This window comes from Zosterops lateralis (assembly GCF_965231275.1).
Source record: "Zosterops lateralis genome assembly, chromosome: 2".
In the NCBI taxonomy this organism is placed as follows: domain Eukaryota; kingdom Metazoa; phylum Chordata; class Aves; order Passeriformes; family Zosteropidae; genus Zosterops; species Zosterops lateralis.
The window spans coordinates 67,471,653-67,499,133 of NC_139763.1; the positions used below are offsets into that span (position 1 = coordinate 67,471,653).

Below are 27,481 nucleotides of genomic sequence, written 5' to 3' on the forward strand. Positions count from 1 at the left end.
GGGGCAGACTCCTGACTCTGCCTTTTGAATAGTTTTGTCGAATAGGGAAATATTGGTTGTACAAACACATTAGAATTTAGCTCCAGATCACCATCAGCAACTGTCAGACAGCAGCGTACTGATTATTAACGCAGTTACACTTTTTCAGCCGTCAGGAAAGAAGTCTGTTTTGAAGGGTTTATTATTGTGTTTCTGCTGCCTTTTGAACAAAGCTGAGGAAACACAAGGTATCTGTGAAGCAGTGTTTTGAATAAGCAGTGATCCCGATAAAACGAGCAATTTGGTGCAGGTACTAATAAAGCAGAAAATAAAATTTATAGGTGAGAGCCAGCAGCAATAAAGCGAACAACAATATTACTTCTGACCTACAAATCCGTTAGGAATGTGATAAGATTGCCAGTTGCACTCCCAGAAATCAGGACCCTGAGCTCCCAGGGCATTCAGAGGGAATAACATGTGCGTGTTTACAAAACAATCCAAACCTCCCGTCTGTACCGCCCTGCCCGGTCCCTCTCAGGATGCATTTCTTTAAAATGGCTTTGAAATCATAACGCAAATCAACAAGGCGGATTTTGATTAGGCTCCTAATGGTCAACAAGTGCTGGAAGAGGCCGATCTGCCTCTAGCAACCATTTCCAGCGGGTGCACTTTAAGGAAACTGTTCTGCCCAGAGATTCTGATAGAAACTTTTTACCCCAGCACTGCGAAGAAAGTTCCGAGTTTTACAAATAATTCGCCAAAGAGAAATCACTTCATTGCAAACGAGGAGTTCTCTTAGAAATCATATTCAGACGAGGAGTTCTCTTGGAAGTTATTTATAATATTTCTGCATTAAAAAACCCCCAAACCCCAAGGTCTTTGTAAAAGTATTTCCTCTCTTCCAACACTTTCCAGAGCAATAGCAAAGCAATAAAGCGAGAGCGATAAGAATAAAAAGGGATGCAGAGGAGAGGAGCGCCCTGTTAGACACGTCTCTCCCCTCCTCCCCGGCGTGGCATCCCCCGCGCCGTTCCCTGGGGGAGAATTCGGGGAGAAAGCCACGCAAAGGTTTCCGCTGCAGTCACGCAGCCCCGCTCTGCTGCGCCTGGGCTGGAGCTTTGCACGGGAGGGAGGGGGAAGGGGGGCGGCGCTGGGGAATTGGGAGTAGTAAATGACTTCAGAAAAAACCAGAGCTTTCCCAGGAATCAAGTCTTCGGTACATGTCTATTCCTTCCCTCCCCCATTTTTTTTTTTCGTCAGAAAACAAGCATTAACTTTCATTTCAGCAGTTACAAAATGTTTACAAACTGCGCCGTGTTTTCTCACGTGAAATAACGTTTTTGAACTAACGGGATTCTCCGGTACCCTCGGAAGGCGCAAAAGCCTCCGCCGTGTCTGGGGCAGGCTGCGGGCTGGGACTGCTGCTCCCTCCCTCCCTCCCTCCCTCCCTCCAGGGATTTCAGACCAATTGGCTTAACTACTAAATCTGACCGCGTTCATACAAAGGCACCGCGTGGAAAACGCGCACGCTGCCCTAATAGAGGATTTAACATCATTAATACATTGCGCTTTTTTTTTTTTTTTTTTTTTTTTTTTTTTTTTTTTTTTGTTAATGCAGCGGCAGACAGGAGCGGAGTTTGGAATGAGGGGGCGGCCCCGGCGCACTCACCTTGGGGTCGATCTTCTTGAAGGCCGAGTCATCCTCATCCACCTCGAAGTAGATCTCTGTGGTGGTGATGGAGAGCGTCCCCTTGGCCACCACCACGGGGGCGATGAGCTGTGCCGGCGTGCTGAGCACCACGGGGCCTGCAAGGCAAGGGCAGCGGCGTCAGGTTGGAGGCGCCCGGCCGGCCCGTCCCGTCCCATCCCATCCCATCCCCGGTGGCCCTTCCCTCGCCGAGCCCCTCGTAAACCCGGTTTGTAAAGGCCGTGTTCGCTCCCCTCCTGCCCGCGGCCGGCGCTTTGAACTGCGGGCCGGGGACAAGCGGGGTTGTGAGCTCCGGGCTGCGAGATAAATCACAGCAGCGAAATTTAGAGGGGTTAGGGTGAAAAATAGCTGCCTCTTAGAAGAAGGTCCCCTCTCTTTTCATGCCCTTTTGCTCCTCGTTAACACTATCGCTGTTTAATGTGAGAGAGCGGCGGCTCCGATCCGGCAGCGCAGGGTCCCCTGCCCGCCACAGTGACCCTGCCAGGCCTGGGGGCAGGAGTTCTAACTCTGCATCCACACCTCAGCTCGGACAGTAACGCCAAATATCGGAGGGGGGGAAGTTTGTTTAGATTTTTCTTCCTTTTTTTTTTTTTTTTTTTTTTTCTCTTTTCTCCACCTATTTCAATACCCATGCACATAATCGTTAAATATATTTACGGCAAGATAATTTTTGGTTTTAACTCGCTGCCGCTGCTTATCCGTTTAAAATTACTGTAACAATACTTCGCTCAAATATATTCGCTTTCACAGGCATTAAAAAGATGGGATGAGGAAAACCTGTTGTAAAAGGCAGCCTTCTCGACACAAATTGTTAGATTTTAATTCAAGAAAACAAAAACCAAAACGACCCTTCTTTAATCCAAAAGACAAGAGGATCTCTTTTTCGCCATCTTATCTGCAATATCAACGCAATCTTCTGTTAAAGGTGACAGTAACCGCGTTTAGGAACCTTACTTGCTTCGAAGAGAACATTATATGTAAAATATTCTTCTAGATTTAACCATGAAACAGTGTGGGATAATTTGTATACACTTATTTAACCACACAGAGCCACACGGAAACAATAAAACTCCAGCATTGAGAAGCCGGGTACAACACCTGAGTGATGCACCTTTTAGAAACTGGCACACTGACCATCGCAGGAGGCACCAAAAACGGCTTGCTTGTTTTATGCAGCTAAAAAAAAAATAAAATCTCCCTTGCAATAAGGGAGGGCAGGGAGATGTGAGGCTCCCGCTGCCTTTCCCGGCCGCTCGCCCCTCCAGCAGGGCTGAGCCCAGCCCGGGGTGCAGCTCCCAGCGGGGCCAAAGCCTGGGATGCGCCTTCTCCTCTCCCCCAGCACTGCCCGCACATTTCCTACCAGCTCCTGCAAACAGCACTTAGAATTACTCCCTTAGCCCAAATGACTCCTGTATCGGCGCATCTCACTGTCACGTTGTTAATGCTTTGCTTTACTGTAACACCCAATCTGAGCCCTTATTGCACAATATTTTGTCATTTACGTTGCAAAAATAAATAAAGAGGAAGGCAAGGGATTGCTGTGCGTACAGGGGGGAAGCTAAAACGCAGTTTCAGTGACAGCTTTCAGCAGCCCAGCGTGGCGGACCGCGTAATATTGATACAAAACTCTATTTTCTTTCATTTTATTGTTTTCCATCTCCTAATAAAGCGAGGTAGCCTCTTGACCCCGAGTCAGCTGATGGGAATCACATGCGCCGGGCTCGCCTTGCTGCTCTCCCAGTGTCGCCTCCATCTTCTCTCCCTCCCTTGGCGGTGGGAAAGGAGCCGCTCCGAGGAGGGAAAGGAGCCTTTCCGAGGCGGGGAAAGCCCGGCTCCAGGCTCCAAAGGGCAGCGGGATCGATCCCAAACGCCGCTTTAAAGCCTCATCAATCTTCATCTAGGTTGCTCAAGTAATTACGCCCGATTCTCTTGTACGATTACAAGTGGATTTGGGTTTCTATTCCCCAGGCCCTCTTTCTTTGTGTTTACAGAAGGGGGGTCTGGGCAGGCGGCGCTTCCCTGCCCTGCAGAAACACTTGCCCTCTCAGGCAGAGCGCCCTGGGCCTCCTCTGGCCCTTCTCGGGCACACTTGGCCCGGCACAGGGCCATGGGCTCCCTTTGTGCGGGGAGAAAAGCGCCTTCCAAAGCTCATCCTGGAAACCACCCGATATTCTATCACTTTAAGGAGGCGTTTGTGGGCTTTGCTGAATCCCAGAAGGAAGAACATCAATTTAATCCAATTACCTCTTTTTCCCTGGTGTTGTGTGGCTAAAATAAAAAATAAAGCCAGCGGTATTTAATGGCCAAAAAGGCCAAACCCTATAATCTGCCATTGGGGCGCAGACAATGGTGCAGCCCGGCTGGAGAGGAGCCCTCACGGACCAGAGCAGGGGCAGAGCTGCCAAAGCAGGGCTGAGGGAAAGGGAACAGGCACTGCTTAGCCCGCCACCGAAGGCAGAGGAAATCGGGATTTCTGCCTTTCCACTATTCCCGAGAAAAGGGAAAAGGCTCCGAGCTCCCTCCCAGACTGGTACCTTGGCATCTGCTCTGCATTCTACTCAAATGACACTCTAGATTTGTTGCAAGGTAAACATGTCAAAAGTATCACAATGCGACAAGGAATAAAGGAATAAGCATTATCGTACTTTCGAGATGAGAAAAGGTTTTCTTGTGTTTTTTTTTTTTTTTTTTTTTTTTTTACAACTAACCAATCAAAAAAAAAAAAAAAAAAACAAACCCACAAAAAAAACCCAAAAAAACCCCACAAAAAACCCCCACCAACCCCCCTAAAAAAACAAAACCCTAAACGAAGAAAGAAAAAAAACCCAAACAAACCAAAACAAAAAACCCCAGAAAAACAAAATAAATAACAGTCACATTATGGGATTTCAGGAAAAGGGGGTTTTCAAACTAAATTTAAAAAAAAATTACAGACTTTTTTCTCTACTTAAAGCACAAAATAATAATAAAAATGTATTAGCAGTGTTTCATTTTTACACTTGTCCTTTGGAAATCTCCAATTACAACTTCCAATTCCATAGCATGTTTAAGGAGCACTGAGTCTTTTTGTTGTAGCCTTCAGGGAGCAAGCCAGCCACTGAGAGAATACCAAATTAATCCACTACAGCTATAGAGAGAGAGGATTATGTTTTAATCCCCTTTGGGATAGCGTCTGGATTTTAAGGATCCGATATTAAAATGTTTACATAGAGCAAAATCAAAATAGTGCAGCTTTTCCATATGGCACCAAGCTATCGGGAAGCTCCGGCTCTCCTTTCCAAACTCAATTGATAATGTAATGAAACAAAAGCTGAGCACACCTGAGCCAAGAGCCCTGGGACGGGCTCATTCGCATTCGGGAAGGATAACAAGCTTCGGCTGCAGCCTCCGCCCGGCCCCTCGGCGGTGGCGAGCTGCTCTTTTCCAGGGGATGTAAATATTCATTTCCAGCGCGGCTGCGGCCCCAGAGCAGCCGGGGCAGGGCTGCGCTGCCCGAGGGAGAGGAGCCCGCAGAAGCCGCAGCCGAGGATGCAGGAGCCGCAGGCGGCACCGAGGGCGCTTCCCTGCCCGCTCCGGGGCAAAAGCCAACCTGTGGCTTCCTAGCTGCGCCCAGCAAGCTGGAGTTTGTGGAGGGAGCCCTCGTCTAGGGTGCTTATCCGCTCTTGGGGCTCTAATCAAAAGCATCTCTCTTTATGGATGGTTTCGTTGCCTCTTCCACAGCTCTCCCAAGCGATGGGGGTGCCCGCGACAGAAAGGCAGCGACCTACCAGAGGAGTTCTGGCCTTAAAACCAGAACTCACTTGAGACCAGAAATCTCCTGAGACCCACAGGTTTAACAATCTGTTCAAATGGTGAATTTTCCCTTTTGCCTGATCCCTGTGGCCAGCACATGTGATTCACATTTCTAAAATAAACTCTACCGTGCATCTACCTTTTAAAATAATATTTTCTTTCCAAAAGTAAATGATTGTGAAATTAGAAGAGTCCCAATGAATAAAAGCAGAATGTAACTCCCCTGCTGCCCTGCGCAATTTCTGTTAAACAGAGACTTCGTTCCCTGTTGTTGTAACTTAGCTTTTGTATTTTCAAGTTCAAGTAAAGCAAATCGAGTCAAGTGAAGAATTCTGTTAGGTTTAAAAGTTTCCTATCTGCTAATGCAATATCAGTAAAACTACAGCTCTTAAGGAAAGCTGCTAAAGAGTGATATTTTGAACTTATTATTTCAAGCATTTTCATCTTCATAAACTGTCGTTTTTAGCTGTAAGAGCTAAACATGTGTTACATTCATGAGCCTAAAAATTACACTGGAGGTATGTCTGCTAAGAAGATTGGGCACATTTACTCCTAAGGAGGATAAAGTATATACTTTTTTATGCTGAATTACAAAAGAAAGAAATTTATCTGCCACAGGCCTAAAAGTCCAACTTTTAAAATAAAATTTTGGTGATTACCCATTAAAAAAAGTATTAGCTGGGACAAGTACTTTTAAAACATATCCACTCAGCTCAACCAATTTAATTTTACAATCTACTGGTAATTACTCTGAAAAAAAAAAGGTGGATGTTGGCATATTTAATTTTTAACTGATGCTAGTTTAAAAGAAAAAAAATCTAGATCTTTTTCATATACATATATTCAACACAGATTAACTGAAACGAATACTTTCACTATGTAAAATAGATTGCATAAATTACATTTTGTAATTTGATATGACCCTTAAACAAGAATTTAGATAATAAGAATAATAAATACAAATCACTCACAAGGTACCTGAAATAAGACAAATGAAATTTCCTCAGCACTTTAAATGTAAAGCCAGGTGTATCTAGCACTGAGTGATATTTGAAATGTATAAAAATCCTTATACTTAAAAAAAAACCTTAGATGTTACACATGCACAAGCACACAAAAACTTCAGTTTCTTCAAATGAAAGTCACATAGCATGGAAATAAAAAGAGATATAGGTACCAGAATCCTTTGGGAAAAGCTCTTTAGTCTGAAAAATATTTCAATCAATTAACATCTAATATAACACATGCAGTGCCAAGCAAATAACAAGTAAACAAGGTAAGATTCCTAAACAACTCACGGAATTTAGTCTTTGTCCCCGTTGTCATCATAAATCTGATCCAAACTACCCCTTAAAAAGATTTCTGCAGTGAATGTATTGAACTTACATGAGGATGGCTGCCCCCAATTTGTTCTCCGCTACAGCGAATACTTGAAGGCAGTAACTTCACTTAAGTCAAGGCCCTTATGAGAATGTACATATACAGCTCCCTTTACACATCATTTTCAAGAGTTTCATTAATGATAATTTGCACAACTTTTTGAAAACAAAAATCAGAATCCAAAGTCTAAATATGACTATAATCTTGTATCCCAAATTCATTTCCCCAATTTTCAGAGATATCCAAGCTTATTTTCTTGGCTTTTTACTCCTGCACAATCATATGTTTCACATTGTGAGAGTGGGATTGACTTTTTTTGCTTGTTTAAATGTCATAGCCAGTGTGGATAGGCCCTGATATTCAAGATTTTCCCCACTTTCCCCCTCTTTCCTCCATAAAGCATGCAGCACTACTACTACCAACATCAAAGATCAACTAAAATGGTCTTTTTCAACAACAATCACTAAACAATTACAGCAACTCAATTCTCTTAAGTGGTTGCCATAACAGCAAGCAAATGTGTTTGATTAAAAAGAAAATGTAAGTAAAAACCATCTTACATATTGTAATTGTGAATAAAATAGTAAGAAAGAATTACATAGTTTTGATGAGATTGTTAAAATAAAGATAGTGTTCCTTGAGAAGAAAAAAAGTAACTTTATCTTAAACATATACAAACTCATATATTTGAATTAAGTGACATATGCACTTTCACAGGTAAATTAGTATTATTTTATTCTATACCTTCCTGATCTCATTAAAAGAAAAATATAAAATAGTGCTTCTTCCTGAGGGAAAACATGCCTCCTAATATTCCTAGAAATTACTATTTCTTTATATTGTTCCAAGAGTGATAGAAAGCAACTACTTAATAGAACAGTTAGAGAATATGCAAAGACAAACTCAACATGAAACCAAAGTCAGTCTTCCTGAACCACTCACTGAAGGTCCCATGGAACAATTAGCTGTGTCTAACAGCCTAAAGTAACTCAGAAAAGCAATGTTTTCCTCCTTTTGCAGGTAAAATCAGATTTACTCTGTGGCACGCATGAGGAACTTTTGAACTGTGCTGACATTCTGAATGGCTAACATGGCTTTAACATTTTTCCAGGACATGCCCAAGCACCAACCTGCCAGATGCCAGATCAGGTATTAATAATAGCCAAGACTCCCCTTAATGATTTACACCTGGCCAGAAATGTAAATATTTGGGATAGGGACCTCACTACTGCAATGCACACATTTGCCACTTCGAAATCAGATTCATACAGTGTGCTCTGCCTGAAGCTATACCTTGGAAGGACTGAGTAAATTAAGATGGTTTAGAAACTTAAGAACTTGATTGTTAAGCAATGCATCCAGATGTGAGTATTCTACACTGATGCAGTAGGACTTGCACTAGCTCCCTCCTCATTCAGGTAAAGCTTAAGATACTTTTTCAACCTAGAAAACCTTAAGTGATGCTGAACACACCCATATCAGTAACAATTTTTCTCTCTGAGAGAGCCACTATAGCTAGCTATTTAATCAAAAAGCAATAGAAAAAAAATACACCTTAGAAAAGCATATTTAATGTTCAAAAGGAGAACATGTTTAATGTTCATTTAAAGAAGAAAGGAGAAAGCAGAGAGAAAAGCCTGCTATAATGGTATATCACTGAAAGAGGAACTCCAGCTAATGAGTCAGGGACACAAGAGATCAAATCCCAGATGCCAGTCTGAGCAAACCAGACTTGACAAGTATCTCACACAGTCCAGTTTGTGTACCTTGTCATGCCCATAGGGCTCAATTGCTTAGGAATAAGCCCTTCAGCTTTCATTCCTTCCAGTCTCCATTATGGAAAAGCTCTTCAGATAAACTGTACATCTTGTATTTCTTGAGAACATAGTGAAAAAAATATTATGTTCAGATAGCTTGTGATAAAGTTCACTCATATGGATAGTAACTCCTATATCTGTATGGGAATAAAGACATAAGCTGTTGATCAGCATATAACTTGACAGGTATGTTTGGAAAAATCACCTGAGATGCAACAGTTGTTAACTTCAAAATTTTGTGAAAATATGAGTATTTCTAAACAACACCACAACCAACTCTAGTGCAACCATGTCAACTGCACGTATTGCATTCCCACAGTTAGGGTAATTCAGAAGAGTCTTCCACAAAGATCCTCTGGTACATACTGAAAGGAGAAGTGATGTGGCAGGCTCTGTCATTCAGGCTTTTTTCCTTAACAACTTGATTCCATTGCCAGGATTTTATTGCTTCTCAAGTCTTTACTTCTGTTTAAAAGTTTGTTCAAAATGGCTTCCAGGTTTAGAAGCTACAAAGGTAGTGACTGACAGAGTCTACTAACATATACCTTGTTTCTGTAGAAAGCCAAGTTAAAAGCATGGGATGAGGGTGACTCTGGTACAATTTCTGGTTAATTTAACCAATACTAACAAAAATGTCTTTTTGACTGATCTTTTAATTTGCTTCTTTAACAAAAGGAAGAAAAGAAAGGCAAAAAAAAAAAAAAAAAAAAAAAAAAAAAAAAAAAAAAATCTGTCCAAAGGTCAATGAAAGGGCTCAGTTTAAACATAGATACTGTCAGTAGAGTTCTGGATACATTCCTTCAACTCATCCATGACGGGTCAGTCCCAATACATTCCTATGAAGAAAAAATGGATTTTTTCAAGGGAAGCAATTACATAGTGAAGATGTAATAAGATGCAGAATGGTGGAGTTTCCTTATGTCTAGGCCTCTCTTTCCATAGTCTCCTATATATCAGGTAGCTCATCAGCTTGACCTCTCATGAATTAACCCTCCAGTTCCATCCAGGGCGTGGTACCTCAGGAAAAGGGAGAAGCTACAAGCCTCTAAAGTCATAGGCTCCACTGTAGTTTAATTTTGCAGCCTTAGAAATTTCAAGTAAAAAGAGTTTTGCAAGTTGTGGGAAAAAAAGTTAAATAGACTGGTATCAGTGGACAGTAACAACACATGAAGCACTCTCAGAGCCACTCATAAATACAAACCAACAGAGTTTGAACTGTTTTAATTTTAAAGCTTGGAAAGCAGGAAATCTGGCTACCATTTTAAAAGCTGAAGATGGCCAGACTTAGAGTGAATGTACTAAGGTACAAAGAGAAGAGTTCTTCAAAACTGTGCTTAGGAGCACTATCATATGTGACTGACAACCACCTTATAAAATATTAAGCTATTTTGGATAGTAATATGGAAAAAATTATTAGAATAAACACTGAGCTGTCTAAAAATAGTATGTTATAGAAACTCTGGGCCTTTTTCAGTGTGAAAGCCAACTACATATCAAAAGTATAATTGTTTTCCGTTTATGCCTGAATCTATACTCCAAATTAAACTCATAAAAATATGTTTTTCTTTTTATACTTAGACTTGAGGATCAAAATCTGAATACATAAAAAACAGAAACTACGGAAATCTGGCTGAATTAAATTTCCATGTTTGGAAGTAAAAGGCTTATGTGGTTACGTATCTATAGTAGAATGGGAAATAGAATCACTCTTCTTCCACATTCCTGTCACTTTCCCAGACAAGCAACTGCCCCAATGAAATTAGTATCTTGAATGCTAATTTGCAATAATAATGAAGTTTGAAAGGAAAAAAAAAACCTACTTAGTAGTGCATGCTGAATTCAGTGAAGAGTTTCTATGGAAACTTGAAAAATTAGGAGAAATATTAAAACTTTTTTGCATTTTCTATTGAAGCATTTACATTTGTTTCTTAACTGACTTATTTGTGTGTGCACAATACACATACATACTTTCTTAAAGAAAAAAAGCATAAAGTATGGCAAAGCTTGGGGTACCTTAGCTACCTCCAGACAGGGAGAAAAGGAAAGTAAGAGAGAGAAGAGAGAGACAAAATGGGAAGGAAAAAAAGAAAGAAATAAAGAAGGAAGCAAGCAAGCAAATAACGACTACCTCTGGCTCTGGAACCTCTGGAGGTTCAAGCTGTTAGAGACTGAGAGAGAGTTATTAGGAAGCACCACTGTGTACTTGCTACAGTCCTTGTGTTTCCCTTATGGTTGCTGCTTTCTGTCCTGGGCCACTCCAGACTATCAGAGCCACTGGTGTGTGGATGGCAACTGCTGCAGGAGAAGGAGAGAATGTGATGGACAATAGGGCTCTCCCAGCTTCACAGGAGAGGGCACATCAGGAAAGGAGGAGAAGGGTTGGAGAGGGAAGATGAGATCACCCTTGGAACAACTGTCGTGCTTTGTTCTCCAGGAGGGAGAAGGATGAAGATGATTCTTTTCCTCTACCCCTAAACCTCCTGAGTAGGCTGTGGTCACTGCTGGAGACAATAGCAATGCTATTTGGTCCTTTCTTTCAATCCATTGCTCTAACAGCAGATAATGCAACAAAAATTTCTCTGCTTGGCCTCAAACAGATTATTTTTATATGCCTGAAAAATCTAATAATTTAAAAATCTGCCTTCTCAGTAGAGGCTCAAGTTTGTGTTGTTTTTAAATTTTTTTTAAATTAAGAAAATCTTCTGTTTGTCTAACTGTTTTGTCCATTAACAAATGCAATAGAAATAATACTACGTATATCATTAACATTTTGAGATTGGCAACAGAAGAAAACATGGTTCTCCTTTACTTCTTTGAAATAGGTAAGAAAAAGTTTCAAACAGCTTTGCTTACCAGAGATTGTCTACACTGGTCAACTCTTGTAAAGAAAATTCCATATTAGACTTCGGCCAAAAGAAATGTTACCATAACTCAAAATATATGTGTATAAATATGAAATGCATATTATACATCCAAAGATGAGTCAAAAATATATGTTTCCCATAAAAGATACTTATTTTGCAAGTGTGGTTTTTTTTTTTTTTTTTTTTTTTTTTTTTTTTTTTTTTTTTTTTTTTTTTTGTGGCTTTAGATGCAGTTCCTTGATGTGTTAGTGTTTTTATTGCTGCATCTGGTCCTATGCAAGACTTCAAAATAATTTCAGAAATGTAAATGAGCTGTTTGTTAAAACCTGGAATAGAAAATTTCCCCATGGGCTAAATTATTTTTCTTTTTAAAATTTTTCTTTATACTGCTATAGAACTTTAATTGTAACTCTATGTAGTACAACATTTGGCACTATTCCAATTTCCTCTAATGACAGCATCAAATGTTTTTTCATTTGGAAATTGGTCAAAATTATGATGATTTCTGTTAGTTTGTCTGAAATGAGACAAAAGGCTTATGTTGCATAGGTCACAAAACAGATGTTGATAATGTTTGGTACCTCCAGTTTTGTCTGGACTTCAAACAGATGAACTGGAAGTGAAAGGTCTTATATCTCATTAATAATAATACAAGCTGTCAAATCCCCCTGACCTAATGTGTTCCCTAGCACAGGGCAGTAAGTCAATACACTCAGCACAATCCCAAGGAGTCTTGAGAAAAGGCTTTTCACATTTAGCCCTCAGGGCAGTGTGGACTCGCTACTCGTGCCGGCTCAGATGGAAGATCAGCTCTTGTTTATCAGTAATAGTGCTGCTTTCTAGAAATATTTCTACTCTGAAGTTCAAAGTTGCTAAAAGTTATGCTAGTGCGGGGATGCTGCATCTGTCTCAAAATTCCTGGCCCATTTGCACTGGGGGGAGGCTCCTTCCACCTCAAGGCAGATGTCCAAGAAGAAGGGAAGATTCTGTAGCGAAGGCTACAATACAATGAGACTAAAATTCATTACAGGCAGTTAGTGGCTTTCCTTGTGTTTATTTGGATGAGTTGCTCAATCTGCTCATATAACAGAGCAAATAACATGTATTTCTTCTTGCAAGAGTGTTGTGAGGCTGTAACTCACCATGGCTGATGAGGAAGTCAGCTTCTGAGTTGATTGAGCCCACGCAAGTAACCAGATGCCTGCCAAAGCCCTTTGTCTTCCTAAAATAACTCAAAGCATCATATCCTCCTATTTTTATTTCCTTTCTTTCTTTCTAGAAAATACTCTTTTAGAGAGTAGCAAAAGACTCCATCAAGGATCACTTGCTTGGGTGGTGCATATTTGTTGCTGTCACCAGCTCCACGACAAAACAGATGAAATGTGCTCCAGTTAAAAACATGTATCTTTCAAAAATGTCATTAAGGCTAAATTCTGTTCTCAAACGCACACAGACAAGTCTCAGCAAGCGAAATGCATCTTCACAACAAAGAGAAGAGAACGTCTTCCTAAAATATAGAATTCATAAAACCTGAGTACATCAACATTTATTTTTTTAATGACCTATTTTAATGCAAGATTAGTGCTCTAAAAATAAACCCCAACCCAAATAACAAACTTTGTTAAAACTGCATATCTACTAGACCATACCTTCCTGTAAAAATGCAAATTTATAGTATTAGAAAACACCCACATATTTTTCATTTTGAAAAAATCACCTACTAAGCAGGAGACAAACTGTTAGCAAATTTACATTCTCAGGATCTTAAGAGAAAAGATAAGTATTTAAGAGCCCTACTAAAGCATTAGGAAATATAAATGGAAAAAGACAAGAGTTAGTAATATCAAGTCACTACAGTGGATTTGATGGTATTACCCAGACATTCACAATATATTAGGAAACTGTTAAAATTGACTGGGCTATCTCAATCATTAGTTCTAACAGAGATGTGACTTGCCTCTTGAAGTGAACAGTCTGGGAAGAAAAGGAGGTAAAACTGAAATAGAAACACGTAAAATATTTTAATACATAAATGCTAAAACAAGAACAATGTCTTTTGATATCTCATACTGTAAGACAGTTTCAATACTGATTTTGCTAAAAATTGTGATGCAAACTTATAAGTCATAATCCTAAAACCATAATAACATGGAATCAGATTTTCATATTTTATGAAAATGTTATTTAATATAACGAAATCTGACCAACTGCAATTGCAACATATGGAATAATGTATACATAAGATTATATAATAAAATATTCAGGCCATAATTATTTAAAAATTCTCCATCCCATATGCAATCTATCAAAGCAAACTTTACATTGATTTGTGCCACATGGCTGATGAAAAACTATAAAGAGTCTCTGGAACAAAAGGTATGTACAGATAACTTAGTATGAACAATCTCAATGTGTTTCAAACTTTCCTTTTTTTTCAGTTTTAAGTTCGCAAATCAAAATATTGTATTATTTATATCCTCTTAGTTTAAAATTTTCTAAAATCCAAGGCCTCATCTGTTTAAAATGTGCCTTAGTTTCATGGAATAAACAATGCTAAATTGTTTTAGTTAAATGTGGACAATCTTAAATCAATTGAAACCTGGTTTATAAAGATTCTGTTTAATTCCTATCTCTTACTGAGACAATCCAAATCGTTGTAAATCAGGTTTGAATTGATTTAAGCTTTAAAGTTAAATTGGAGGCATATCTGAATATAGAAATTCCTATGTGTCATTTCACTTGGAGCAGTAACTAGAATGATGCTGTGCTATACCATAACAAAATCGATCTCAAAGATTTCCAGATCATGTACTAAATGTACATAACTCTTCAGAATTAGAGAAGAACAGACAGTGTGGCTTTATTGGGACCTGCTCTTGAGAGCTGCCAAAGATTGTTCAAACCTTCCTAGGCAAAATCCCCACCTTCTTTGCCTACTGCTTTTCTTGATTTCAGTTATTGAACTCAAGTTTCAGAGCCACATTCTATATTCTGAAAACTGGGAAAACCAGTGACATCATTGTATGCAAAATCAGCAGCTAAAGAAAGGGTATTGTGGGATTCAGGGTTTTTTACCAATACAAAATTTACAGAAGACATGTATGATACTGTGTGTGACCATTAACTCTCAACATCAGCTCCAAAGACAAGTGAGAGATGAGTAGCAAAGGCTGCAGTTAATCTGATAGTAAAACTGAGATAGTGGAGCGTGGGTTCTTTTTGAGAATCTCACAGGTTTTGGTACCATATGGAATCATTATCACATCACCTCACCACACTTGGAAGCAGTTTGCTTGCTTGCTCTGTTAGCATTGATAGGGAACACAAGGGCATCCTGTCAGTATCTCAAAGGGTTTTTTGGTTTTTTTTTTTTTTACACTTTCTATTTCTGCTTTTGCAATATTGACAATATCTACCAGTTTTACAAATGGTAAAAGCAAAGGACTAGAATGACTGTGCCATGTCCTGAGGGAGCAAGGGATGCCATCCAGCAGCAATCTTGAGTAAAAAGATAAATTTCACATCATTTCTTAAGGAGACATTGAAATACTAGGATTTTGCAGAGTGATGTAGCTATAGGAATAGTACAGCATCAGTGCATTTGAATGAAATGTCAGCATTGTGGCATAGAAAAGAACTTCATATCTGACTGAGATTTTCCAGATTGGGTAAGAATTTCTCATGTGCTCTTTGTAGTTTTAATCAGTATTTCAATTAAAATGCATATTTCAGCCTCTAAACATATTTTTAATCTACTGTATGCATATTTAGTTGGAAGCACTCTTCTTAGATGTAAGAACTTTGCCAGAGCAGTTCTGAGTTTTCTTTCTAAAAGAAAAAGGGACATTGATCAAATTATCCCACTCATGGTCTTGCTTGATGCACTACTTTATTGACTTTAGACAACAGTGTCTCAGCAGCAGTTAGCTGCAGATTGAGAAAGCAAGCAGAGTGACATACTAACTCTGATAATCATATACTGATGCTTGCTTCCAAATAAAAGTATCGATTTCCCTCTCTCTGCTCTGCTCTAGTTCTAAAGCATGAGATTATCTTCCATGTAGGTGGTTGTTGAGTTTTTTTTGCCTTTTTATTTTTGGGAGTTTTTGTTTGTTTTGCTTTGGTTTTATTTTTATTTTTTTAATCATCTATTTATGCTCTTATCTTTGCTACATTATTTTCTCTATGGTATCAGAAGAAAGTGCAGGAGCAAAGATAGCTGTTTTAGAAATTCAGTTATGCAGAAGAAATCGTAATATCACAAAACTCTCCTTTAGTGAAGTAGTTTAATAAAGATACTCCTAAGTAAATTAATCTAAAAAAAATTATACAGCATTTCATACTTCTCAGTTTTATCCCATCTGAGACAAGAGTGCATTTGCAATTTTCAACATTCCCTTTTTACCCAGACTACTTCCCAGGAAAGTTAGTATCACCTCTAAGACAGAGCTGTAACAGAAGCTGCTAGAAGACAGATGAAACAGATCTCACTGCCCTCTTTCACCCAGGAAAGGACCAGAAGGTCTCTCTCGTGCATATTTTACAGAAGGTTCATTCCCAGCTCATATGCTAACTCCTAAAGTTCAAAGCTTGGTTACAGCTCCATTCTCTCTTCGTCCTTGCTTAAAACAGGCAACTTTTTCTCTCGCTGTGACAGATGGGTTGAGATACTACAGATCCCACTTAACTCCATCACTGAGAGAAATGGGTGCCAGCAGAAGGGCAGGTGTCTCTGCACAGGCTGCGTGGCACTTGGGATCAGGCACAAGCACACTCTGACTCACAAAACCCTGACTTGTGCAATGAGTCCACATTTACGTTTTAAACGAACAAAAACCCCAACAAACAAACAAACAAACAAACAAACAAGAGAGGTTTCACATTGGTATTTACAAACTTTTCAACAAGTCACCTTCATTAATAAAAACACTTGAGATATTGCTATTTCTCACATCTCTACTCAAGACTGTACAATGGGCAAATGCTTTGCAATCACTGCCCATACCTCAGGGAAGTAGAGAGGAAATGATAAAATCTGAAAAACAAAGAATCTGTTCATCTGTGATTTTATGCTTAGCTGTCAATATTAAGATGTTTACCACAAAGTTTAAGAACTAACAAGCTTAAAAGAGTCTTTTGACTAATATCTTAGTTCTAATGAAAAGTATAATTACCTGCAAGGTTATCAATCTCTTTTTCTTGGAGCAGGCTAACAGCATCATCATCTCCTTCCAGCATGAGCTCTGTTTCTGCATTCTGATTTACTACAGCTTGACTTCGGAAAGTTTTCTTTGACTTCACTACATCCTCTTCAGTGCCTAAAAAAAAGTTACAAATGTTGTGATTTTACCTGAATAATATTTTAAATATAAAACAATGACAGTCAAGTAGTAAAAACATTACAGTATAAATCATCTCTATCAAAAAAAAAGGAAGAAGCATTTTCTACAACTTTACTAAGATTTACAAAATATGCAGTCCTATTCTGTTTTCTGTCCTGTCCCAAATAAAATACAAACTTTTCCAGAAAGACTCTCCTGGTTTTAATAATTGCTATTTACTTTGTGTTCGATGTTGTTCCATTAGTTTTCCACCTGCAACAAATTCAGCAGGAATTTCTTTTGGGTTCCTGGTGCCCTGACTCTGACTGACCTGAGAGCACAAGCCACCTACTTTAAACAAAGAAGCTGCTTTCAGGAATCAAAATCTCTCGGGATTTTTGTCTTTTCAGATAGGAGGGACAGGATGGTGAAGTAGGAGTTGGTTTATCTCAGATACACAGTAACAACAAGGTAGGCTATGCAGAGATTCAGAAAAGACTGAAAAAGAGACAAGCATGATGAGGGAACTTTGGTGCACATCTGTGTGTGTGTTTTTAAGCAACACAGTAAAAATGGCGGTACATGGATATGTGCCAATTATCTAAAGGTTTTCATGGATAATATTCATTTTTCTTGACTACAGTTGGCTTTTTCTATTCAGCCTGATGGTTCCTTATGGCAGGAGATTTAACTTATTGCATTTAGGGAATATCTTACTGGAAATTGCCCAGTTTTATTCTTATGATGTAAAAAATAAATTCTAGTGTGGTCAAATAACAGAATTATAATCAGGTTTTATATCATGAATACCTTTCACGTTACTGTTGTGACGTCCTCATAGTATTTCTTTCTTAGCTGGGAAGAGGTCATAAGTTTTACTTCCAGTACTATGGACTCACAACAGCCTAAGGCAAGAAAGATTTCTATTTTTTTTCTTAAACAGAAAACCCTGCATCTTCACCTTGGACCATACAAGACCTGGGCATCTCCACTCCTGTCAATCAAGAAATAAACCCCTTCAACTATCTCCTTTTTTTTGTAGGATAATTTGGAAATTTGTTTCCTACTAAGCTACAGAATGAGTGTAAAAATAGCCAAAATTATGCACATGTGGATTTTGTTTGTTTTCCACAATGCCTGAACTTAAACAGGATGAAAACTATTATGGCAGATATAAAATGTTGAAGTGAAATCCAGTAAGACTCATGGCCCTCTCTTCATAGAATAGAGGACAACTAAGAGGAATATAGTAAGCAGACAGGTTAGTGAAGATAGATACATGGAATGGAATTGATGCATCAGGCAGTTTTGTTATTACAAGCAGTTGGGAAGATGTTATGATTTTATCTCCTACTCTTATAATTAGATAAAGTCTTTTAATTAGTTTGTGCACAGGAGAGTCACACCACACAAATAAAAATGCTCGAGGCATATCTTTCTGTGGGTGTGTTTACTCTGTTTGAAGATCACTGCTAACATGCCACTTCATCACAAGCTGAGATAACTCATGTTTTACATGGCCTAACATTAACCTTTAGGATACTACTGCTATTATCTCAATTGCTATTTCAGAAACTACATCTCGAAATTCTGAAAAGGTGAAGGGAAACAAGTAAGCAAAACCCCATTTTTTTTCACCAAGCTCAAAATTAGGGACTTGTTTGCTGTTGTCTCCATTAGGACCATTCTGATACTGATTAAGACAGTGCTGCTGTATTTTAATATGCTGTGTTTTGCTGCGTTCGGTTATTAGGCTGTGATCATTACCTCACTTACATAGGTTTTTACTTAACTATAAATATTTGCCCAATTTAAAACTGGTTTAATCAACTAATTGTTGGAAAAGTTTTCAGTATTAATACAAATTTTGGATTCTTTTTTGTTTGGTTGATTTGTATTTTTTTTTCTTCCTTATTTACAGAAAGAAGCAAGAATGGTAGGAATTAGGGAGAAACCACAACATGTAATGTGCTGTAACAGATTTTCAGTTGCATTACATCAGAATTGTTCTGCATATTAAATCAGTAGGTCAGGATCTTGATACACTTCTGCTTATAGCAAGGGAGATGAGCATCATTTGACACAAATAATAACTCCTGTTATGCGGCACCAGAGGAGACCGGGCCTGAGATGAACAAACATGGTGGAGGAAGAAAGCACAGTTCTCTCAAAACACAGTTCTCTTCCTTTTTGGTAGCTCTTATCAGTTTTATGTAAGTTTCTGAGCTTTATAAAATGTGAAAATCTCCAAATTAACTAATTGAAAAGTACTAATCTGGAGTAAGAGTCAATCACTTCTGCAGTAACTGATAAATGACAATTCTATAAAATTATTTATGCATGAAAAAATATTTTTAAAACTACCAGGAAGAAAGTCCCAAGCTCCAAATTATTACTAATATTTAAACTACATCCAAACAACTTGAAATTCAAAGTATTTTAAATCTGTTGTGGCGAGTGTACCAGATTACAGAAATATTGCCAGACACAGGTGTAAGAAACATGGTAGTGTAGAAGGCATTACATCAGTTTGGCAAATTTGGAGATTAGCCACAAGACAAATATATATAAAACCCATTCTGGTGTATAATATTAAAAATACATTTATCTCTATGAATAAATAGTCTTTCTTTGTCCTGGTGGAAAAAAAACCCTCTGGTATATGGCTGTTGTTAAAATTTATCACTCTGTTGAGTGCACCTTAGTTTTGCTGTACTGTACCAAACATCTATCTAAATGAAAGTGTACAGGACCTGGAGTTGCCCTTCAATCACTATATCCTTTATGAATTAGAGTTCCATTTATCAAAATTACAGCAAGAAGAGTAAGGTCTCACAGGGCTGTCTCATTACAAGGCTTGTAAACACTGTCCTTACAAAGAAACGGTTTAACACCTAACAAATCAAAAACTGATTGGGAATAGAATTTATTTGAGATCATCTATCTTCGGAAGACGCGCTGTACTGAGTGCACTTCGTGGCCTTTCTACCCATTCATCAAGAAATTAACAAGCTAATACCACAGACCACCAGATCTCCTTGGATCCTGAAATGTGAAATATGTTCAAAACAGATCTGTCACAGATGTTCTATTTTTATGCTTCAAGATGACTTTTAAGGTTTTAAAACAAGAGAAATTCTCCAAATAAGAGTAAGAAGAAAAACAACTTGTCTATTTTAAACCAGACAACAAACTGAATAAAAAATTATATGACATAAAACGATGTCTCTTATTGTTAACAGTGATATAAAAAAGAGAAATGAATAAATGAATATTTGATATTTCGGTGTGTTGGAAAGAAATCAAAACTCAGGTTTTTTTTTTCAAAGCTTCAAGAAAATTACTATGAAATTGAAACTGTGGCAAGACATTTAATTTCAAAACTTTAAGCACACAAGGAGCCTGTGTCTTAAAGACACAAAATGAAATTGTATTAAATGTAATTAGAACATCTTTCAAATTCATTAAAACAAGAAAAAATAAAACTAGATGTCATTTCCAGAAAGGAGCATTGTGACACTGGAGGGCACAGAACTAGAATTGGCAGATGCTATCAGTTCTTGTCCTTATCAAGGTCCTTCTTAAGGGATATTTTAAGGGATAGACTCAAAGGATAGACTGGGATTTGGAAAGGAGCCTTGAAGCAAGCAGCTAAGTATTTCTTAAAACTACATTTTGTAAAGATTTTGAAGGCAATAAGTCTCTCAAATTGCACTGAAGTCCAGCTGAATTTGGTGACTTGCTTTCTTGAAACTTCAAGGCTCTATCTCAAATATATTTTTAAAAAATGTATGCACAGGACTAGGGAAACTATTAAAAAATCCCTCTTTCATTACACCTGTTTGATCATTTTTGTAAAAGTGCATGTTACAAACTGTCATTTCAGGATAACTGGATACAGCTCACTTTTAAAAGAAATTAAAGAAACCAACTAACACTCCTCTACAAAACCTCAATATCCATGGGAAGGTGTGCATTTTATACATCTGACAGATTGTATGAGCTGCACAGTAAACTTGTTCAATATTGCCAAGAATGTACTAATCTCTCTTCCAGTGGCATTACTTTTCCTTTAACAGAAACTATATAAGCAGTAAAAAACCAAACCAAACCAAAAACCAAACAAACGAACTCCCCAAAAACCCCTACCCAAGAAACAAACAAACAAAACCATAAAACAAAAGCACCACAAAACCCATTACCACAACCCCTGAAAACCAAATAATTTATTTAAGAAGAACAGGAGAATCTCATGTTAATTTTCAGCTACAGCCACTAGAAGTATTTAACACAGGCAATACTTCATGAAACAGGGGTGGGTGTTTTCATTATGTTATCTGAATTTTTGAGTCTCTATTTTCAACTAAATCAATTAATTCCCTACTGGGTTCTGTAGGTCACAACAGGTTTTAGGGATGCAATCTACATTTTAAAGACATCATAAGGGTCCAGAGCAACAGAAACTGTCCCTAAATAAAATTTTTAAATTAGCAGTACAAACACAATATATTATTGATTTATGTTTTTGTACTTATTTAATGAAAAATTAAACTAATTACTATGATTTTTTGAACACACCAAGGGAGTTTCTAGCTCTCCCTTCTATTCATTCACCATATATCCAAATATAGTGTTTTATCTTTTTTTTTCTTTATGCATTTAGTAAAATATGAGGCTAAAAATATCATTATTTTAATAAAAGTTTGCTTGGTAATACTGTAGCCAACAAAAGGAGACTACTGCTTCTTATAAAGTTGTTTCCATAGTTTACTTCAACGAATTACCGATAAGGCAATTTATGTAGTGAGTGCTCTTTGATCTTTGAAGAGAGATGGCAGAATGGAAAGTTAACCTCATTTTAATGTTACCTAAATATACTGACAGGAAATTCTAATGTTTCCAAACATCTGGAAATCTGCTTCATGGGATGGTGTTCTTCTTTTCTATAAGAAACCTTTTTCATATACTGTCTTTTACAGTTTTATGTGGCTTCTAAAGGAGCATTTGACATAAGTAAAGTCTGTTCTCTTTACAGTAAAACGCTGCATTTAATTAAAAGCTCTCTTTTATAGTGGCTAAAGTGGAGTTTTTGTGAAGCTTAACTCTCCTCAGAAAGTTTTAAGGGTAAACTTTCTTTTGACTCCCTACAGATCTTACAGTATGTACTGCTCTGTAAAACACTGATTTTCTTGCTGAATTTTCATCACATAAAGTAGTTTTCCACTACTTTATTAAATAAAGGAATTTAGAATTAGTTCCTCACAGGAGGCTACCTGACAGCTCATGATGTAAACCATGAAATTGTATCATAGATGAAATATAATTTATCAATAGAGTTTGGAAGAACAAAGCATTTTCTTGAGAGAGATTTTTTCCTTTATTGTACAAACTAACTTTTACAGGAAGAGCCAAGCTTATTTATGGACAAAATGAAAATGTACCACCATTATCAACATTTTTTGTTCATTCAAACTAATAATAATTGAAAATATATATTTATTGAATATATTGAATATATATTGAATATATATATATTATATTCAATAATAATTGAAAAAAAATTAAAAGATTTGCTAGATAATCTATCTTCCTGCTTTCTGTATTCTAGCATACAGAAAGCTTTCATTGCTAATCTTCAGTAACTTGATTAGGCCCCGGTACCCGCGCAGCGGTCACAGTTATGGAGAGCAGCTGCCTGGGAGTCTGTAAACTGACCTCTACAAAACCCAGTAAGATTAAATCATCGACATGGTGACCACTCTGTCTCAGCATAGTATCTTTCTGCAGGACTACAGAGCCAGCCTTCCTCAGGCTGTGCTCACTCCATGGGAAACGTGCACTGCCTATCCCTAAGTCTGCACAAGAGACTGAATTTTTGGCTTTGCGTAACAGCCCAATGCTGGCACATCACAGCCAACTGCAATAAGCTGTCCCCACCTGTGCCTGCTGGGGTTGTTATTTAAATTGCAATGTGTTTCTGGAACGGGCAGCTTTGACTGGCATATAATTTAGTTTCCCCAGAGAATCAGAGAAGTGACTGTTGATAAAGAAAGGCTGGTTTTAATAGATCTAATAAAAACCAGAGAAATCTAAATCACATTTTCATTATTAGGGATCTTTGAAGAAATGAGGAAGAAAAACTAAGAAAATTGCATAGAAATTAAAAATTGCATATATTTGTATTGGAAATTACTTCTACCAAAAGTAAAATCAAATCACATTTTTGTTTTCTATAATGGATAAATACCTGGAAGTTTAATTACAGACATTCCATCCATTTTTCTCTAATTCTTATACCTAATATCTGACCAAATTATATTCTTCATATAATTAATTTGTAAATAAATATTTAACTGCTTTATATGTTTTTCTTTTTCATATTCTCAGATGTTTTGCGCTGTAAAACGACACTGACACAGCCTATGCCAATGAAAAGATTAGGAACATAGGCGAGGCCAAAATGAACATGTTTCTCAGATGAGGCTGAGAGCTTTTTTTAAAAAAAGTACTTGTACTCAAAATGTTTTATATTAATAAAAATGGTCCCTCATAAAAATAAACGTTAAAATACCATGTTGGACCCTTTTTATTTTTTTTTTGGTTCCCAGATAGGAAAACTGAGATTCATAGTGGTCATGAAATTTATTTTTAGAAGTTGTGAAGATTATCATTATATGCATTTTGAGATTTCAGGATTTCTGAGAGTATGAGAGGAATCCTGTACTGATTCGGCACTGACCATAAACAGCCAGTGCCTGACAGGGTCAGATATTCCCAGTCCAGCAAATGTTCCAATGCATTTCAAGCTCATGAAAGGCAATCCCCATTCTGACTGGAACCAGAGGAAGTCCCTCCAATGGGAACTAACAACAGTCAAATGTTTGTATTTGGATTAAGATGTAGTTTGCCACTGTAACTTGTACACAGAGGAATAGATTCATATTTCATGACTGACAACCTTTACAAATCCCTGATAGTTTGAAGGGCAGCATTTTGGCATATACTGTAGTTTGATAAATTGCAGAAAGAAATCAAATTCTTCTGTGGACAATTTCAACAGGCAAAGATTATACAACAGAAAAATAATTAAAAGCAATAAAATTTTTCTAGGTGTGTTTCTAGCCATTTTTAAAAAGTACAGTAATAGCTGAGAGGAAAATATCTACATCACACCAACAGTTATTGCTCAGTGGAAAGGACATCAAGGACACTTGCAAGTAAGAGAATTGGATCAATATTAACGCGATTTTCATTTCATGCTTCCCCAACTCCAGTAAGCTGACAATATACTCTGATTATGTGAACTGCCTCTGAGTAACATAGAAAAGGTTATTAGAGCAAGAGGTGGAAATGGAATGCACTTTTTATATTGACAGGTCTGCTAATAGAGTGTACTGATTTTCAAAGCCATGCAATGTGTTTTCACAATTTGGTTTTGACAGCAAAAAGGAATTTCATTTATTCTTAATTCGAGATATTCACATGTACACAAAGGTTCCTTAAGACAGGCCACTGAAGAGGATAACCAAACTATTCCAATAGAAAAATTTAATTAATAAGCCAAGAAACAAAAGGTGATTGAATTTCAATATGTATGACACAATAATGAAACAATGAAATAAATTTGCTAAACGAGGCATTCTATGCTTTTGACAAAGCATCTGATAAAACCTTTTTAAGATGACATAAAAGTGAAAAACATGCCTATGTCACGTCTTAATGTTGAGGCCTGGATTATGTCTGGAAAGTTTTAGATTAGTTCCTAAGCACACATTCCCCAGGAAAAAACATGTTCTGACTATCTGCTTGGAGACCCTAAAGCCAGGATCAATGTTGTCAGACTTTTAAACTGGCACACTCCATACTGAAGAACTGCACACACATATGCTGGCCTTATTTTGCTTCCTGATTAGGAAAAAGAAAAAAAAAAAAAAAAAAAAAAAAAAAAAAAAAAAAATATATATATATATATATATATATAATTGGAAAGGCTAACAATGGTAAAGCCTTGGAAAGAAATGAAATGCTCTTTGGAAATACAAACACTTGATAATGCAGTGACATGAAAGAAATGCCATGGCATTTCATGAAATTCCATGAAAAGAAAGTGGCAACCCTCTCTATGACAGGGGTTTGGAACTACATTATCTTTAAGATCCCTTTCTACTCAAGCTACTCTATTATTCTATGAAATGTGATCTTACCTTCCAAACCAGGGTACTGTACCCCAACATTTCTAACTCTTACCTAATATTTTAAAATTAGTCTCCAAACTATGTGACTGCTCCAAACCTGAATATTTTATAAAGAAAACACATACTACACATTTACAAGTTTTTAATTCTCTCCTGTGGCCATGAGTGATTATGTCTTTTCTAGGAGGCAATTTTGCCCCTCATCAGTTAAGCTTTGGCTCTGAGATCCAAAAAAGACTGGCTCTTTGGAAACAGCCACTGTACAGAGACGTAACAGGACAGCTAAACAAAAAATTATTCTCTAGTGTAGGTAATGAATGTGTAGGAAATAAGTTTAAAAATTTTTATAGTAGTTATTGTAATTCCAACAGTTATGCAACTATTTCAATTTCTATCAAGACTGCTTATTTACAGAAGAAAGCTTCAACACCTCATGATCAGTGCTTTGAGAGACCCATTTGCCAACATATGTGAAATTACTTTATGTTTTTGGGAATGGTAATCTTTTCAAGTGGAACTCTTCTCTTCTGAACCATACAGAAAAACCATCTTATGCAGATTTTTACACAGACATATTCTCCTAAACATGACATAATGTCACATAACATAATGTTTCTTTAAAGGACTGTCAATGTTATATATAAATAATAAATTTGTCAATATAAAAATGTCATTAGAACATCTAGATTTACTTTCTAGATTCTCACTGGTTCAGTGTGCTGCACTGTGGTTTTTATCTGTCCAAATGCAATTTTTTCCTCACATAGACTGCCACACCTTCAGAACTGGTTTACATATTTTCACTCAGCAGCTAAAGTAACTGGTGGGAAGAATTGCTTCTATTTCAGCATAGATCAATGCCTACAATAGCACCAGACAAACGGCAGCATCCACAGGATACACACATTTGTGAGGCTTCATTGTGGCTCCAACACTTGAATATTTGTGTTTAAATCTTAGAGCTGCTAAGGGACAACACTCTAGCAGCAGCAGACAGCTCCTCTGCTAGGACCAGGCTGCTGTAAACACATAAGCTCCTCCAAGCTACAAAATATCTAACAACAGCAGTTATCTATCAAAGTTATTATCCAGATAGCAATCATATATCAAATTAAATCAAAGATTTGCTATTTTCTGGATTTGGAACAGAATTTTACTCTATACTTTCTTTTTCTTTTTTTTTTTTTTTTTTTTCCCAATTATTACTTCTTTTTAATTTTTTTCAGCAAAAATAGCTGCAGCTATAGAACATCTTGTTTCATGCAGACCAGAAGATGAAGGGTAAAAGAGTAGTGATACACAAGACATGAGAGACAAAGCAGATTCTGAGGGTCTATCATTAAAACAGCTCAATGAGATAATTGAAATGGGTGAACAGCAATCACTGCCCCAGGTAGAAGGCCTGAGTGTGTATTAAGAAGAGCTAACCCACAGAAATCTTAGCAGCAGTCAGCAGTAAAGAAAAAAGCAGAGCACTATTTTATTTCACTTTCCATTAAGGTGCCACATGGGGTCTGTGACATCTTTCATTGTCCTTTACAAATATTACAAGAGAGCACAAACCTTGCGTACAACTGCAGGGATACTTGCAAAATTTTTATGCATTTGTTAAAGAGTGAATTTGCAGGCACTGGCAGCATTATCTTACATTTAGATGAGAGCTGAGATGCAATTTAGACAATGTGATCAGCTTTTTAAGAGCATAGGATTGAATGATTTGTGCTATTTGGCAAAAGGGTAACCAAAAAAAGGACTTAAGTTTTATGCATAGTTCTTTCAGCTGTTGTAGATGATGTTTAGGGTATTATGCAAACACACCAGGAGATGTACTCTTTAGGCACACTGTAAGGATAAGGAAAAAGTCATGTCATTATGTAATGCATGTGATATGAAAAAGAAATTTAAACAACTGGAAACATGCATAACAGGCTGGCTGATAGAATTCTTAACAAGGGGTCTTCCTTATCCTGCTGGTTAGTACTATATTTGAGAACTTTTCCATAAAATGTATTTGGTTTTCTTTCACAACGTGCATCCTCATCTCTGCCTGTAACTTGCACCACACTGAAACTCACAAGAAAATCTAGTTTATTTCATTACCCTGCTACTTTTTTGTGTGTATTTCTAAATTAACACTATAAAAAATGCAACACATAAAATAAGTGGTATTGAAGAATTCACTCTACTTGTAAGGATATGGAATAGCCCATTGCATATATATCTAAATCTTCATTTCTTGTGTACAAATCTTACTCTAGACATAACATTTCTACAAGAATTTTCCCGTCATATAATACAAATACATTTTATGTTATAAATGTTAAGTCATGCAATGTAAAAAGATGAGTAGAAATACTCAGGCATCTTAAAATATATACTGTCTCTGAAAATTAATTCCTTTATTTTCAAAATCTGTACATATCTA

General features: G+C 37.3%; 1 protein-coding gene across 1 annotated transcript in view; it reads right to left on the bottom strand.

The window, feature by feature from the left end:
* The window catches only part of NBEA (neurobeachin), a 453,768-nt gene that overhangs the window by 145,909 nt on the left and 280,378 nt on the right, over positions 1–27,481 (bottom strand). Inside the window, exons 39-40 of the mRNA XM_083884753.1 lie at positions 16,715–16,858; positions 1,649–1,785 (exon numbers count right to left, since the gene is read on the bottom strand). Of these exons, the coding sequence (XP_083740879.1) occupies positions 1,649–1,785; positions 16,715–16,858 (281 nt within the window). The remainder of the gene's footprint in view (positions 1–1,648; positions 1,786–16,714; positions 16,859–27,481) is intronic.